Below are 15,268 nucleotides of genomic sequence, written 5' to 3'. Positions count from 1 at the left end.
AGAGCTCCCCGTCCAGAACAGGTTTGCTCCCCTGAACTGGACCCGGGACACTTTAGTCATAGGGAGCTCCATAGTCAGGGACGTGGAACTGCCTGCAGCTTCCACGCGGTGTTACCCTGGAGCCAGACTGGGTGACATCGAGGGGAATCTTAGGCTTTTAAAGAAAAGTAAGAATAGGTACCGCCGGATCGTTATACACGCGGGGGGTAACGATACTCGGCGCGGTCAGTCAGAGGTGGTTAAGTTACAGATAGCTGCAGTCTGTCAATTGGCTAAGTCAATGTCGGAGTCCGTGTACTTCTCTGGCCCCCTCCCAACCTATACCAATTGTGAAATGTACAGCCGCTTTTCAGCAGTCAACCAGTGGTTGACCAATTGGTGCCCGCAGAATGGTGTCGTCTTCATAGATAATTGGAGGGCATTTGAGGGGAAGCCTAGGCTTATACGTAGAGACGGCATCCATCCCACGCAGGCTGGCTCCGCCCTGTTAGCTCAGAATATGATTGCTAGTCTAGATTGACCAGGTAAGACTAGCACGCAGAATAGCTCAGGGAAGCACAGTGATAGTGACGTTAGGGAGCAGTTTAGACCAGTGAAGCACAACTCAGTCAGAGGGAACAGCTCCAAACAGACAGAGACTGTGTGTGCCCCACGTGCCCCACGTACAAAAAGCACAAATAAAACACCCCTAAACTCTGACAAGGAAGCTGTCAGATCTCATAACTTAACAAAAATAAATAAATGTGCCGCAAATAAACAAAATGATAAGTGTGTAAAATGTGGACTGCTAAACATCAGGTCTCTTTCCTCCAAATCTCTTTTAATAAATGAACTAATTGGCGACCTTAATATTGATCTGTTAGCCCTAACTGAAACATGGCTTCGGGAAAATGATTATGTTAGACTAAATGAATCTACACCATCAAGTCACATGAACTTTCAGAGTGCCCGGAGCACAGGTGGAGGTGGTGGTGTGGCCGTCATCTCTCATTCTAGTCTAATTCTCAGCCCCAAACCCAACTATACTTACCTCTCCTTTGAAAGCCTCACACTCTCCATTACGTGCCCCAATTGGAAAAACCAAAAAGCTGTTATATTTATAATAATTTATCGACCTCCTGGTCCATATGCCGACTTCCTGACAGAGTTTTCTGATTTCATCTCAAGTTTAGTCTTGAACTGGGAAAGGATTGTTATAGTCGGAGATTTCAACATTCATGTAGATAACGGCAGTGATTGCCTCAGTAATGCTTTTGGTGCACTCCTGGATGGGATCGGTTTCACCCAGAGTGTGAATAAGCCGACTCACTGTCACAATCACACTCTAGATCTCGTTCTAACCTATGGTATTGAGATTAATGATCTAATTGTCCTTCCTCAAAACCCTATACTCTCTGACCATTTCTTAATTACCTTTCAATTTATACTAAAAGACTATCCAGCCCCACAGAAAAAAACTATAATGAAAAGAACATTATCAGATAAATCGGTTACAGAGTTTAAAGAAATTATTGAGCCATTACTGAAAGATATGTCATGTGACAATGGCAATAATTTTAATCCAATTGTCACTGATCAATTGGTTGACAGAACAATGCTCACCTTAAAATCTGCTCTCGATGTTGTAGCTCCGCTAAAACAGAAAAGCATTAAACCAAGACCTCCGGCTCCATGGTACACGTTACAGCTCAGGACACTCAAACAACATGTAAGACGCACAGAGAAGCTTTGGCGCCGCTCGCGCTCTGAGCAGTCTCTGAAGGCATGGAAGCTCTGCCTGCTCACTTATAAGGCCGCTCTGCGGAAAGCCCGAACTAGATACTATTCAAATCTAATAGAAGTAAACAAAAATAACCCCAGATTTTTGTTCAGCACTGTAGCCAGGCTGACAAACTCCCACACTGCTAATGAGTCTCTTATCCCCTCGAACATTAGTTGTGACTTTCTTCACTTCTTTGATTACAAAATCACAACCATTAGAGACAAAATTAACAAAGCTACTCCAAAAATCAGCTCTGAGCAAATCCAGTCTGTAATGCCAATATCCCATATGGACCCTCTAATAATATTAGATAAATTTACTCCTGTTGATGAGGTGGAGATTACCTCAGTCATCATGTCGTCAAAACCATCAACCTGTTTGCTCGACCCTATTCCAATCAGACTCCTCAAAGAAGCCCTCCCCCTAATAATAGATTCCATCCATAACATATTAAATATGTCGTTAGAAAATGGCTACGTTCCTCAGTCCTTTAAGTATGCTGTGATTAAACCCCTTTTGAAAAAACCTAACCTAAATCCTGATGAATTAGTCAACTATAGACCTATCTCTAATCTTCCCTTCCTCTCAAAAATTCTAGAACGAGTTGTGGTGAAACAGCTCTGCCGCCACCTGCAGGACAATAATATATTTGAAAAATTTCAATCTGGATTCAGAGCTCACCACAGCACAGAGACTGCACTGCTTAAAGTAACAAATGATTTACTACTAGCTGCTGATAACGGGCTGGCTTCAGTCCTGGTCCTACTGGACCTCAGTGCAGCGTTTGACACCATTGATCACAACATTCTACTGCAGAGATTAGAATGTGACATTGGAATCAGAGGGACCGCCCTCAAATGGTTTAAATCCTATCTATCAGATAGGTACCAGTTTGTTAGTATAAACCAGAGCACCTCTCCCTGTTCTAAAGTAGCCTGTGGTGTTCCACAAGGATCTGTGCTTGGTCCAATCCTATTTACTCTGTATATGTTGCCATTGGGTAACATTATCAGAAAACATGGCATTAATTTTCACTGCTACGCTGATGACACTCAGCTGTACTTATCAATGAAACCAAATCAGACTGATCAAATAGATAAACTCAGTGCCTGTGTGAAGGACATCAAAACCTGGATGACCTTGAATTACCTGCTCTTAAATCCTGAAAAAACAGAGGTCATTGTCGTTGGTCCCAAAGGTCAAAGAGATTCTCTGTCAGACCAGATAATCTCACTCGACAATGTGAATATAGCTTCTAGCCCTACTGTAAAAAATCTTGGAGTCCTATTTGATCAAAATCTCTCATTCACAGCCCATATAAACCTAGCTTGTAAAACCGCATACTTTCACCTGCGAAATATAACTAAAATTAGAAATATTTTACCTAAAAACGATGCTGAAAAACTCATCCATGCATTTGTTACTTCCAGACTTGATTACTGTAATTCTCTGCTCGCCGCCTGCCCCAAAAGTACTATAAGGAGCCTCCAGTTGGTCCAAAATGCAGCGGCCAGAGTCCTAACAGGAACTAAAAGAAGAGACCACATCAGTCCTGTACTAAAATATCTGCACTGGCTTCCTGTCGAGCTTAGAATCAAATTCAAAGTCCTCCTCCTGACATACAAAGCCCTAAACGGTATGGCCCCATCCTATCTGCAAGATGCTATTGTCCCGTACCAGCCAAACAGAGCACTCCGCTCTCAGAATGCAGGACTATTAGTGGTTCCTAGAGTGTCCAAAAGTACAGTGGGAGGGAGAGCATTCAGTTACCAAGCTCCTGTGCTATGGAATCAACTCCCTGCTGATGTTAAACAGGCCCCCACAGTCTCTGTATTTAAGACCAGGCTTAAAACCTTCCTCTTCGGTATAGCGTATGACCAGGTTACTTAGTGAGGGAGTTAGGGTTATTAAAACCCGGGATAAGATAAGCTGCAGTAGGAGTAACTAGCTGGGGGAAGTATGGCAACCTGAGCACTATCCTCTACTTTGCCCTATTTTCTCATCAGCAATGCTATTCACATGTTGTCCCCTGTCCCACTCCCCCTGTGGAGTGTATCTCTTTCAGATGCCCCGATGACAGTTGGATCTCCTCCTTGCCTGGCTCTCCTCCTCCTCGCCCGGCTCTCCTCCTCCTCGTCTGGTCTCCTGGCCGATTTCTTATGTTGTCTGATTTTTCCTGTTGTGTCTGATTTTTCTTGTTGTGTCTGATTCTTCCTGTTGTTTTGTTTTTTGTGTCTTGGCGGCACGGTGACTGAGTGCCATCACTCATGTCTCACAGCAAGAAGGTTGGTTCGATCCCCGGGTCACCAGGCCTTTCTGTGTGGAGTTTTTCATGTTTCTCCCCGTGTCTGGATGGGTTTCCTCCGGGTACTCCGGTTTCCCCCATCAACCAAAACATGAACGCCCTTCGAGACAACTGTTGTTGTGATTTTGGGCGTTACAAAAATAAATGAATTGAATTGAATTGAATGGGTATAGCCATAGTTTGTGGGTATGTAAACTAATGTAAAGTGAATTGGAACCAGAGTTGATGTAGCCGGAAGTGCACCCATGATCGATTCCTGTATGGAATGCGGCAGCTAGCGCGTTAGCCATGTCCATTTATATAAACAGTCTATATTTATAATGTTGTTTACATCCCATAGAAGTAAAATACCCTCATATATAAAATATGATGTAATGTATTTTTTGGACACAGTGAGCGTCGTTGGGAGGGGGCGGTGACGATGGAGCTGTATATAAACCCAGACCACACAGACTCCAGGACTTGACCCAGACTTAAACTGGACTAAAGACAGATTTGAGGATCATGTAAGGTCTTATTGCAAATGTAGATCATTTTGAAAAAATACTTTGTTCTGTTCAGTCCTGGTTATTTTTGGTTTAGTCCTGGTTGAGTTCTGCTTTAGTGCTGCTTCAGACCTGCTTTTTGAGTCCTGATTTAGTTCTGGCTTAGTCCTACTATAGACCTGGTTCTGCTTCAGACCTGGTTTAGATCTAATTAGTCTTGGTTCGAGTCCTGGGTTTATTCTGGTTTAGATCTGGTTTTGTTCAGTCCTGGTTTAGTCCTAGTTTAGTTCTTGGTCAGTTCTGGTTCAGTTATGGTGTAGTCCTGATTCAGTCCTGGTTCAATGCTCATTTAGACCGAATTTGAGTCCTTGCCCCTGCTATGTCCTGACTAAACTTGTTAGACCTGCATAAGACCTGGTTTAGCTTTGTTTAGTCCTGGTTTAGTCTTGCTTTAGTCTTTCATCAGTCTTGGTTTAATACTGGTTTAATTCTGCTTCAGACCTGTTTTTTAGTCTGTGTGGGTGTCACAGGGGATTATTCAAAAACACTCTCTCCTGAAACTGGATCTGCACTGGAACCACTGGTGTCACAACATCAGGGAATATTGAACCTGTTACTGCTCCGTGATGATGACCTGTACTTTGGATGGATAAATTAACTCTTGGTTTTATTCTTATCTCGTGTGTGTGTTACATGTGCTTCTACAGTTAACACATATCCACGTGCATCTTCAGTGTGTGGTCAGTGTATGTGTAATGTGTGTGTAGAGTGTGTTCATTGTGCTCAGTGTGAGCTCACAGATATGTTTAAATCTCCTCAGGTGAATGGAGAACGTGAGCGGGGCTCTGCTGCAGCTGGAGGGCCTGTCCCTGCCTCACTCCTCTGTCCTGCCTGTCTTCTGTTGTATTCTGCTGTCTTATGTCCTCATGATGCTGATGAACCTGGGGAACAGTGTGTTGATCCTGAAGGAGAGGAGCCTGCACCAGCCCATGTACCTGTTGCTGTGTAACCTCTGTATCAATGACATCATCGGGGGCACGCACGTCATCCCGCCGCTACTGTTCAATATGCTGCGAGCGCCGGAAGAGCACCTGATTTCTTACAGCGCCTGTGTCACTCAGGCCTTCGTGTCGCATTTATTTGGGACCACCTCACACACCATCCTGATGATCATGGCGTTCGATCGTTACGTGGCGATCTGTAACCCGCTGCACTACTCCACCATCATGAGCGGCCGCATGCTAGTGAAGCTAATGGCATTTGCGTGGGGTGTGGCCTTGGTACTGGTGAGCGTTCTGATTGGTCTGTCGGTGCGTCTGTCACGTTGTCGCTCCGTGGTCACAAACCCGTACTGTGATAATGCGTCGCTCTTTAAACTGTCGTGTGAGAGTACCCTGATCAACAACGTGTACGGGCTGCTCTTCACGGCGCTGCTGCTGAGCGCCTCCATCGGCTCCACCCTCCTGACCTACCTCAGGATCACTCTGGTGTGTCTGCGCAGACACAGCTCCAGTCTGAACCGCCGCGCCCTGCAGACCTGCTCCACCCACCTGCTGGTGTACCTGCTGCTGCTGCTGAGCGGAGTCGTGGTCATCACTCTGCACCGCTTCCCCGAGTACACGCACCACAGGAAAATGGCCGCTGTCATCCTGTTTACGGGGCCCGGGATGGTGAACCCCATCATCTATGGAGTGCAGTGCAGGGACATACGCTGTGCCTGGGCCCGGCACTGGGCCCGACTCTGGGCCCCAGTCTTCAGGAGGAAATAAAATATAAGAAACAAGTTTTTATATTCTACATCCATGTGTCCTGGTCTTGTTATTAAAAAAAACCTGGATTTATATATAGCCTTAGGTTTTCTGTAACAAAAACTAAAGATTTTAGGGAAGACAGGACAGAGACAGTAAAACAACATTTTTGAGAGCACACAGGTGTTTTTTGATTTTGTGGACCTGGAAACACTGCACATAGTTTACTGTGGCCTCCTGAATGCAGACAGGATCCCTACGTCTTTAGAACCAACAAACCAAACCACACAACAGAAAATCTTCAAGTATCTGAAATTCACAGACACAAGGGACAGTTTATTTCAGCTTATGGATCCTTTTCAGCTCCACAGCAAACACAATGGCGTTTTGATAGTTTTCACTTTCACTCAGCAGACCAAAATTAAACAAGGCATGTTAGTGGCTGTGGTGGGACTGTAGTTTGAGGAACTACACATACAAACACTGGTCTAATATTTTCCTAGCTGTTTCTGACCATGGGCAGTTTAATGCCTCTTCTAGTTTTTGCCAGGGTCATTTTTGCTCACACTGAATGGTTACATTTTGAAAAGAAAAATACAATTTGTGCTCAAATCTTTGTTCCATGTGTGCTCAGCTCTGCCTCCTCCATTCAACACTGGCTCTTCCGGTGCTCTCTTCCTGTGTTTGCTGTGTAGCCATTTGTATTTTTTTATTTTTTATTTTTTTGTGAACATTCTCAAAATACAACATTGATAAAAAACTTTTTATTTGGTAATATTTTCCATTTTTTATAAAAATTATAAAGTTTATTTTTGTTTTGGTATTAAGCTATTACTACATACTAAGGTTCCACTTTGGCCTTGTTGAACAGGGGCTGTTATTAGTGTAACACACCCTGTTGTACATGTGCATAGCGGCCTCTGTCTCAATCACCAAAATCACCTGACTTGCGGTTCCTTATGTCGTCTGCCGTTAGCAGGTGGAGAGGGGACGGCTAATGTGACAAAGGCCATGACTCTCCAACAGAAACAGGAAGCTTTGTGTGGCCCATAGAGCGTATACACTCACCTGAAGGATTATTAGGAACACCAGACTAATACAGTGTTTGACCTTTCGCCTTCAGAACTGCCTTAATTCTACGTGGCATTGATTCAACAAGGTGCTGCATTCCTCGGTTGTAACAAGTCGTTATTTCAGTCAACGTTGCTCTTCTATCAGCTTGAATTACTCGGCCCATTCTCCTCTGACCTCTAGCATCAACAAGGCATTTTCGCCCACAGGACTGCCACATACTGGATGTTTTTCCCTTTTCACACCATTCTTTGTAAACCCTAGAAATGGTTGTGCGTGAAAATCCCAGTAACTGAGCAGATTGTGAAATACTCAGACCGGCCCGTCTGGCACCAACAACCATGCCACGCTCAAAATTGCTTAAAAATTGCTTAAATCACCTTTCTTTCTCATTCAGTTTGGAGTTCAGGAGATTGTCTTGACCAGGACCACACCCCTAAATGCATTGAAGCAACTGCCATGTGATTGGTTGATTAGATAATTGCATTAAGGATAAATTGAACAGGTGTTCCTAATAATCCTTTAGGTGAGTGTATATAAATGGACATAGCTAACTCCCTAGCCACCGCAGTCCAAATAGGAAGTGATCATGGGCACACTTCTGGCTTCATTGACTCTGGGTCCAATTCACTTTACATTGGAAAATTGTTACCCCTAACCTTGGTTTTAAAATGTCCCGCTCTTCATGATTCTGGTATTTTTATTTTGCTATTGTATTGTGTAATTCAGTACATGAACATTAATAATACATAAATCAAGCACCTTCTTTCCCTGAGGTCACTCCCATTAGGCCGCTATAGTAAGAGCCCGCTCTCTTCTAAATCAGTGGTGTGGGCGTGAGGGGGCATTATCGTCAACGGCCTTCCTCCGGATTACCTCTGTGGTTGCTATGATACTCGCAGTCGGAATTCTTAATGGCAGCTTGGCTCTAAATTGGCCCCTACAACTGCTAGTTTTATTGAGCTTCATTTGACTGGAGCCAAACACTGTGGGTGACGTCACACTCTCTTAATCCACTTCCATCCATCCATTTTCTTCCGCTTATCCGGGGCCGGGTCGCGGGGGCAGCAGTCTAAGCAGAGACTCCCAGACTTCCCTCACTCCGGACACGTCCTCCAGCTCCTCCAGTGGAACCCCAAGGCGTTCCCAGGCCAGCCAAGAGACATAGTCCCTCCAGCGTGTCCTAGGTCTTCCCCAGGGCCTCCTCCCGGTGGGACATGCCCAGAACACCTCCCTAGGGAGGCGTCCAGGAGGCATCCTGAGCAGATGCCCGAGCCACCTCAGCTGGCTCCTCTCGACATGTAGGAGCAGCGGCTCTACTCCGAGCTCCTCCAGTGTGACTGAGTTCCTCACCCTATCCCTAAGGGTGCGCCCAGCCACCCTGCAGAGGAAACCCATTTCGGCCGCTTGTTTGCGATCTTTTCCTTTCGGTCATTACCCAAAGCTCATGACCATAGGTGAGGGTAGGAACATAGATTGACCGGTAAATCGAGAGCTTTGCCTTCCGGCTCAGCTCCTTCTTCACCACAACGGACCAATACAGCGACCGCATCACTGCAGATGCTGCACTGATCCGCCTGTCAATCTCACTCTCCATCCTTCCCTCACTCGTGAACAAGACCCTGAGATACTTGAACTCCTCCACTTGAGGCAGAGACTCACCACCCACCCGGAGAGGGCACCACCTTTTTCTGGTCGAGAACCATGGCCTCAGATTTGGAGGAGCTGATTCTCATGCCAGCCACTTCACACTCGGCTGCAAACTGCCCCAGTTCTGCAGGTCCTGGCTCGATGAAGCATCAGGACAACATCATCCGCAAACAGCAGAGATGAGATCCTGTGGTTCCCAAACCAGACCCCCTCCGGCCCCTGGCTGCGCCTAGAAATTCTGTCCATAAATATAATGAACAGAACCGGTGACAAAGGGCATAGCTAACTTGCTAGCTGCCACGTTCCAGGTAGGACGTGATCATGGGCGCAGTTAGAGAGGGGTGACAATTTTTTCTGTGTAAATTGAAATCGAGCCGATGAAGCCGGAAGTGTACTCATGATCACTTCCTGTTTAAAATGCGGCGGCTAGCACATTAGCCATGTCTATTTATATGTACAGTCTATAGTTATAACATCATTTAATACCCCATAGAAGGAAAATACCTTCTCTTTAAATCCGTAATACTGTCATATATAAAATATGATGTAATGTTTTTGTGGACACAGTGAGTGTTGTTGGGAGGGAGCGATGACGATGTAGCTGTATATAAACCCAGACCACACAGAGTCCAGAACTTGGCCCAGACTTAAAGACTAAACTGACTGGACTAAAGACAGATTGAGGATCATGTAAGGTCTTATCTCAAATTTAGATCATTTTGATAAATACTTTGTTCTGTTCAATCCTAGTTATTTTTGGTTTAGTCCTGGTTTAATCTTGGTTTAGTTTAGCTTCAGACCTGTGATTTTTGTCCTGGTTTAGTTCTCGTTTATTCTTAGAATAGACCTGGTTCAAATCCAGGTTTAGTTCTGCTTCAGACCTGGTTTAGTCTTGTTTCGAGTCCTACGTTAGTCCTGGTTTAGTCGTTGCTTAGTTCTTGGTCAGTCCTGGTTCAATTCTGCTTTAGTCCTCATTCAGTCCTGGTTCAAGTGCTTATTTAGACTTAATTTAGACAGTTTGACTCCTTGTCCCTGCTATGTTCTGATTAAACCTGTTGACTTACATAAGACCTGATTTAGCTTTGTTTTAGTGTTGGTTTATTTGTGGTTTAATCCTGCTTCAGTCCTGGTTTAGTCCTGGGTTAGCCTTAATTTAGTCCTGGTTTAGTCCTGCTTCAGTCTTGCTTTAGTCTTGGTTTACTCCTGTTTTAGTCCAGCTTTTGTCTTGGTTTAGTCCTGATTTAGTCCCTGATCAAACAGAACTAAAGAACAGAACCAAACATGTTTGGTTGTTTTGTGTGGCTTGTAGTTCTGTGTGATGGCCTGTAAGTGGTGTGTTCTGTGAGTGAGGGACACTGTGGAGGTCTGAACAGAGAGGGTTTAAACTGTTCCTTTAGTTCAGACCAAACCTCCTTCTCCTCATCCATGACCTGAACATTTTCAAAGCTACATGTTTCTAGACACGTCTGAAAAGAGACACTGCACTCCTCAGGTTTCAGAACAGAGACTCCACTAAACTCCAACCAGACACACAACCTGCCGAGGCTTTATTTGAAATATGCTGTTGTTTGGATCATTTTTCAGGTTCAAACTTTTGAAGAATACAAACTGCTGATAAGCTGTGGTGTATGGGTGGCACGGGGGATTATTCTAAATCACTCACCTCCTGAAACTGGATCTGAACTGGAACCACTGGTGTCACAACATCAGGGAATATTGAACCTGTTACTGGTCCGTGATGATGACCTGTACGTTAGATGAATAAAGTCTCGTTTTTATGCTTATCACCTTTTGAGTTACATGTGCTTCTACAGTTAACACACATCCACGTTTGTGTTCATTGTGCTCAGTGTGAGCTCACAGATATGTTTATATCTCCCCAGGTGAATGGAGAACGTGAGCGGGGCTCTGCTGCAGCTGGAGGGCCTGTCCCTGCCTCACTCCTCTGTCCTGCCTGTCTTCTGTTGTATTCTGCTGTCTTATGTCCTCATGATGCTGGTGAACCTGGGGAACAGTGTGTTGATCCTGAAGGAGAGGAGCCTGCACCAGCCCATGTACCTGTTGCTGTGTAACCTCTGTGTCAATGACATCATCGGGGGCACGCACGTCATCCCGCCGCTACTGTTCAATATGCTGCGAGCGCCGGAGGAGCGCCTCATCTCCTACAGCGCCTGTGTTACTCAGGCTTTTGTGTCGCACGTCTTTGCCACTGCGTCCCACACCATCCTGATGATCATGGCGTTCGATCGTTACGTGGCGATCTGTAACCCACTGCACTACTCCACCATCATGAGCGGCCACATGCTAGTGAAGCTAATGGCATTTGCGTGGGGTGTGCCCTTGGTGCTGGTGAGCGTTCTGATTGGTCTGTCGGTGCGTCTGTCACGTTGTCGCTCCGTGGTCACAAACCCACACTGTGATAATGCGTCTCTCTTTAAACTGTCGTGTGAGAGTACCCTGATCAACAACATGTTCGGGCTGCTCTTCACGGCGCTGCTGCTGAGCGCCTCCATCGGCTCCACCCTCCTGACCTACCTCAGGATCACTCTGGTGTGTCTGCGCAGACACAGCTCCAGTCTGAACCGCCGCGCCCTGCAGACCTGCTCCACCCACCTGCTGGTGTACCTGCTGCTGCTGCTGAGCGGAGTCGTGGTCATCACTCTGCACCGCTTCCCCGAGTACACTCACCACAGGAAGATGACCGCTGTCATATGGTTCACGGGGCCCGGGACTGTGCACCCCATCATCTATGGAGTGCAGTGCAGGGACATACGCTGTGCCTGGGCCCGACTCTGGGTCCCAGGCTCCAAGGGAAATAAAATATAAGCACAAGTTTTTATATTCTATAGCCCTGTGTCCTTGTCTTATTATTAAACATAAACTTGGTTTTAAACGTACTGCCTTATAAGGTTTTATGCAACAGAAAGAAGAGACATTAGGAGAGGCAGGACAGAGACACTAAAATAAAACGAGAGCACAATGACGTATTGTGTTTTTTTGTTTTATTGTTTTTGTGGACCTAGCAACACTGCGCATAGTTTATCGTGGCCTCCTGAGTCTTTAGAACCAACAAACCAAACAAAAGATCATGAATATCTTCAAGTATCTAAACTTCACAGGGACAGTTTATCTCAACTCACGGGTCCTTTTCAGCTTCACAGCACAAACACACTGAAGTTCTGATTTCAATTTTACATAGAAGACCAAAACTAAACAAGGCATTTTTGTGGCAGCCGAGGGACTGTAGTTTAAGTAAATACACACAGAAACAGCAGTCTAATATTTTCCTGGCTGTTTCTGACCTCGTTCAATTGAATGCCTCTCCTAGTTTTTACCAGTAGGGTAATTTTTGTGCCAGCTAGCGCACATTATGAAAAGTTACATTTTGAGAAGAAAAATATTATTTGTACTTGCAGATCTTTGTTCTGTGTGTGCTCAGATCTTTGTCCTTACTGGAAAAGTCAACTGCAGTTTGTTCAAAAGTTTAAGGATGTCTTTTTGAAAAACAAATTTGGCTGTGGCTCAGCTAAAGATAAAGAATTCCATAGAATCCCTTGATTCTACACTTGTCCATTTAGACTGTCTTACAAAGTCCCCTATGGGCAGTACCACGAACTCAGAAGTCCTCTCTTGATCCTTTTTTGATCCCAGCAATCATGTTGTGTTCTTCATTCTCCACCATTTTAGAATATAAATACAGAGACTGAATCCACTCGGGAGGGTGAGGAGGGAACAGGTGTATAAAAAGACCCAAAGATCAGACCCAAGACCAGAGGCTGAACCAGACTCAAGACCAGACCAAGACTAGATCCAGACCAAGAATCCATCTATCCTTCACTCGCTCATTCAGGCTCTTACCAAGTCCGCATGTTCAGTACCACAAACTCACAGCAGTACTCTCAGAAATAGAAGAACTAGAGATCAAATCTTACAATGAGTGAGCATCACCTTTGGTCCTTGTGTTGAATAAAGACAGATCTCTGAGGATCTGTTTGGAGGAAGAGCCATATTTAGTGCAATGGATGTCGCCTCAGGCTTCTATAACATCACGATGGCTGAAGAGGACTAGAAGTAACTGCATTGACTACTCCCATGAGCCTTTATGAGTTCTATAGACTCATTACATGGGGCTGATGATGAGTATTTTCATGGTTCAGAACTTTTTGAGACTCTGTTGCTTGGATGATGTCCTCGTTTATGACCCGATGAGGCGGAATCACTGAAAAACCTGGAAATGGTCTTTAGCCTGCTCAGAGCTAAAGACCAGAGACAAAAACTAGCTCCAAAAAATGCCAACACCTCCAAAGGAGCGTTAGGTTTCTTGGGCATGTTGTGGATGGACAGATGAAGGCCATCACCTCAATGACAGAGGCAGATGTCATGATGGAGGTCTAATAACCTTAGACCGTATATATAAATGGACATAGCAAACCCTCTAGCTGCACTTGTTGGAATGTGGCTGCTAGTGGGTTAGCTATGTCCATTTATACATTGTCTATAGCGTAAATGTCGAGAGTGTTTGAAATGAGAGGCAGACCGGGCTCAGAGCAGAAACTGCTGCTGTGTTTATTTGACCTTCTAGCTGTTTCTATTAGTGCTGGGATCCAAATCTCTTGGATCAGTTCATTGCAAAGAGCCATTCAAAAGACAAACTTTTTCCAAAATGATCTTATATTAATGCTGTTCCCTCCTCACAGACCTAGAGTTGTTTTGTTTCATTCACACATGTTTGAGTCGCACTTCTATTATTAGTCTGTAACATCTACAAAGATCAAAATGCTCTAAGCCATAATGTGATGTCATGAAGTGGCTGCCTCTTACCTTTAGTTCAGTAGAGATTGGCTGTTCCAGGACTGAAATGGTACGAGTGATTCTAGTGAAGGTGTGTGGAATTTAAAAAAACAGTGAAGCACTTCCTGTATTAACACATAATGACATCACAAGGTGGAACAGAGTGTTTTCAGTTTGAGAGAAGTGTTTGTGTGTTAAACATGAATAAAACAAAACACTAGGTATGTTTGTGATGAGGAAACAACAGAGATCAGAGACTAGAGTCACATGGGTCTTTCTTGGTCCCAGTCAGCAGCCATGTTGTGTTCATCCTCCGCCATTTTAGAATTCAAATAATACAGAGACTGAATCCACCCGGGAGAGTGAGGAGGGAACAAACAGGTGTATATAAAGACCCAAAGACCAGAGCCATGACCAGGCTGAACCAAACTTAAGACCAGACCCAAGATCAGACCAAAAGACTAGAGCCAAGATCAGAGCCAAAGACCAGACCAAAAGATTAGAGCCAAGATCAGAGCCAAAGACCAGACCAAAAGATTAGAGCCAAGATCAGAGCCAAAAGACTAGAGCCAAGACCAGACCCAAGATCAGACCAAAAGACTAGAGCCAAAGACCAGACCAAAAGACTAGAGCCAAGATCAGAGCCAAAGACCAGACCAAAAGACTAGAGCCAAGATCAGAGCCAAAGACCAGACCAAAAGACCAGACCCAAGCTCAGAGCCAAAAACCAGATCCAACACCAGACCTAAGACCAGGCTGAACCAAACTCAAGACCAGATCCAAGACCAGCCCAGGAACTAGACCAAAACCACGTAAGCTCTCCTTACATTTATGTTGAAAATAATAGTACTATTGTCATCACTTTGTAGCTGGATTATCACTGACATATTTCAGATTTAAACCCAGATGTCATCCTGGGTTGTGGTTCATGTCTCTGTTATGACCAGAGCTGGGGAGGAACTTGATATATGTGCCAAAAATACATACTCAGAATACTATACTAAGGAATCGACTCGATACTGATTCCGATACCGCAATAATAAAAACCCTCTTTCTTTAGACAATATACTGTGATGTTCCTCATTAAATGGTAGTACTTTGTTTTCTATTTCCATGTGTCCTTATATCTGTGTAGTCTCGCAGTGTACAGTAGGTTCATAGTGGTTTATGGTGTATACTAGTCTATGTGTCTTATACTTGTCAAAGTTACAGCTCAACATCAGTCTAAACATATTCAGGAAAGGTTCATTTCTGTCAATTGGACTTTTTTGTTATTGATACTTTGTTCTGTTTTTACACTATAATTTAAACACAACTCAGTGTGAAAGTTTTGTAAGTAATCAGAATACAGTACTTTGATTGGACCATGTAACAGAAGCTGTTTTTCAGTCTTTTCTCATTACGTGGGCAAACCAAACCTGGCACAGTGTTTAGTGACTTCTCTGTCAGTGATTTT

The 15,268-nt window shown here is 44.5% G+C and overlaps 2 protein-coding genes across 2 annotated transcripts; both read left to right on the top strand.

The window, feature by feature from the left end:
* The first annotated feature begins 5,376 nt into the window (after window positions 1–5,376).
* Window positions 5,377–6,321, top strand: LOC117381549 (putative gustatory receptor clone PTE03). Its single transcript, XM_033978531.1, has one exon. The coding sequence runs from the start codon at window positions 5,377–5,379 to the stop codon at window positions 6,319–6,321; it is 945 nt and encodes a 314-aa protein (XP_033834422.1).
* A 4,587-nt stretch (window positions 6,322–10,908) lies between these two features.
* Window positions 10,909–11,847, top strand: LOC117381547 (putative gustatory receptor clone PTE03). The gene has a single exon (XM_033978529.1). The coding sequence runs from the start codon at window positions 10,909–10,911 to the stop codon at window positions 11,845–11,847; it is 939 nt and encodes a 312-aa protein (XP_033834420.1).
* Window positions 11,848–15,268: the final 3,421 nt, after the last annotated feature.

This window comes from Periophthalmus magnuspinnatus, chromosome 14, assembly GCF_009829125.3.
Source record: "Periophthalmus magnuspinnatus isolate fPerMag1 chromosome 14, fPerMag1.2.pri, whole genome shotgun sequence".
NCBI classification, from domain to species: Eukaryota; Metazoa; Chordata; class Actinopteri; order Gobiiformes; family Gobiidae; genus Periophthalmus; species Periophthalmus magnuspinnatus.
The sequence above is the reverse complement of the archived record's forward strand: the minus strand, read 5'-3'. Positions and strand labels throughout refer to the sequence as shown.

Excerpts from the sequence above, each read along its gene's own strand:
- LOC117381549 (XM_033978531.1), top strand. The coding sequence starts at position 5,377 with ATGGAGAACGTGAGCGGGGCTCTGCTGCAGCTGGAGGGCCTGTCCCTG.
- LOC117381547 (XM_033978529.1), top strand. The coding sequence starts at position 10,909 with ATGGAGAACGTGAGCGGGGCTCTGCTGCAGCTGGAGGGCCTGTCCCTG.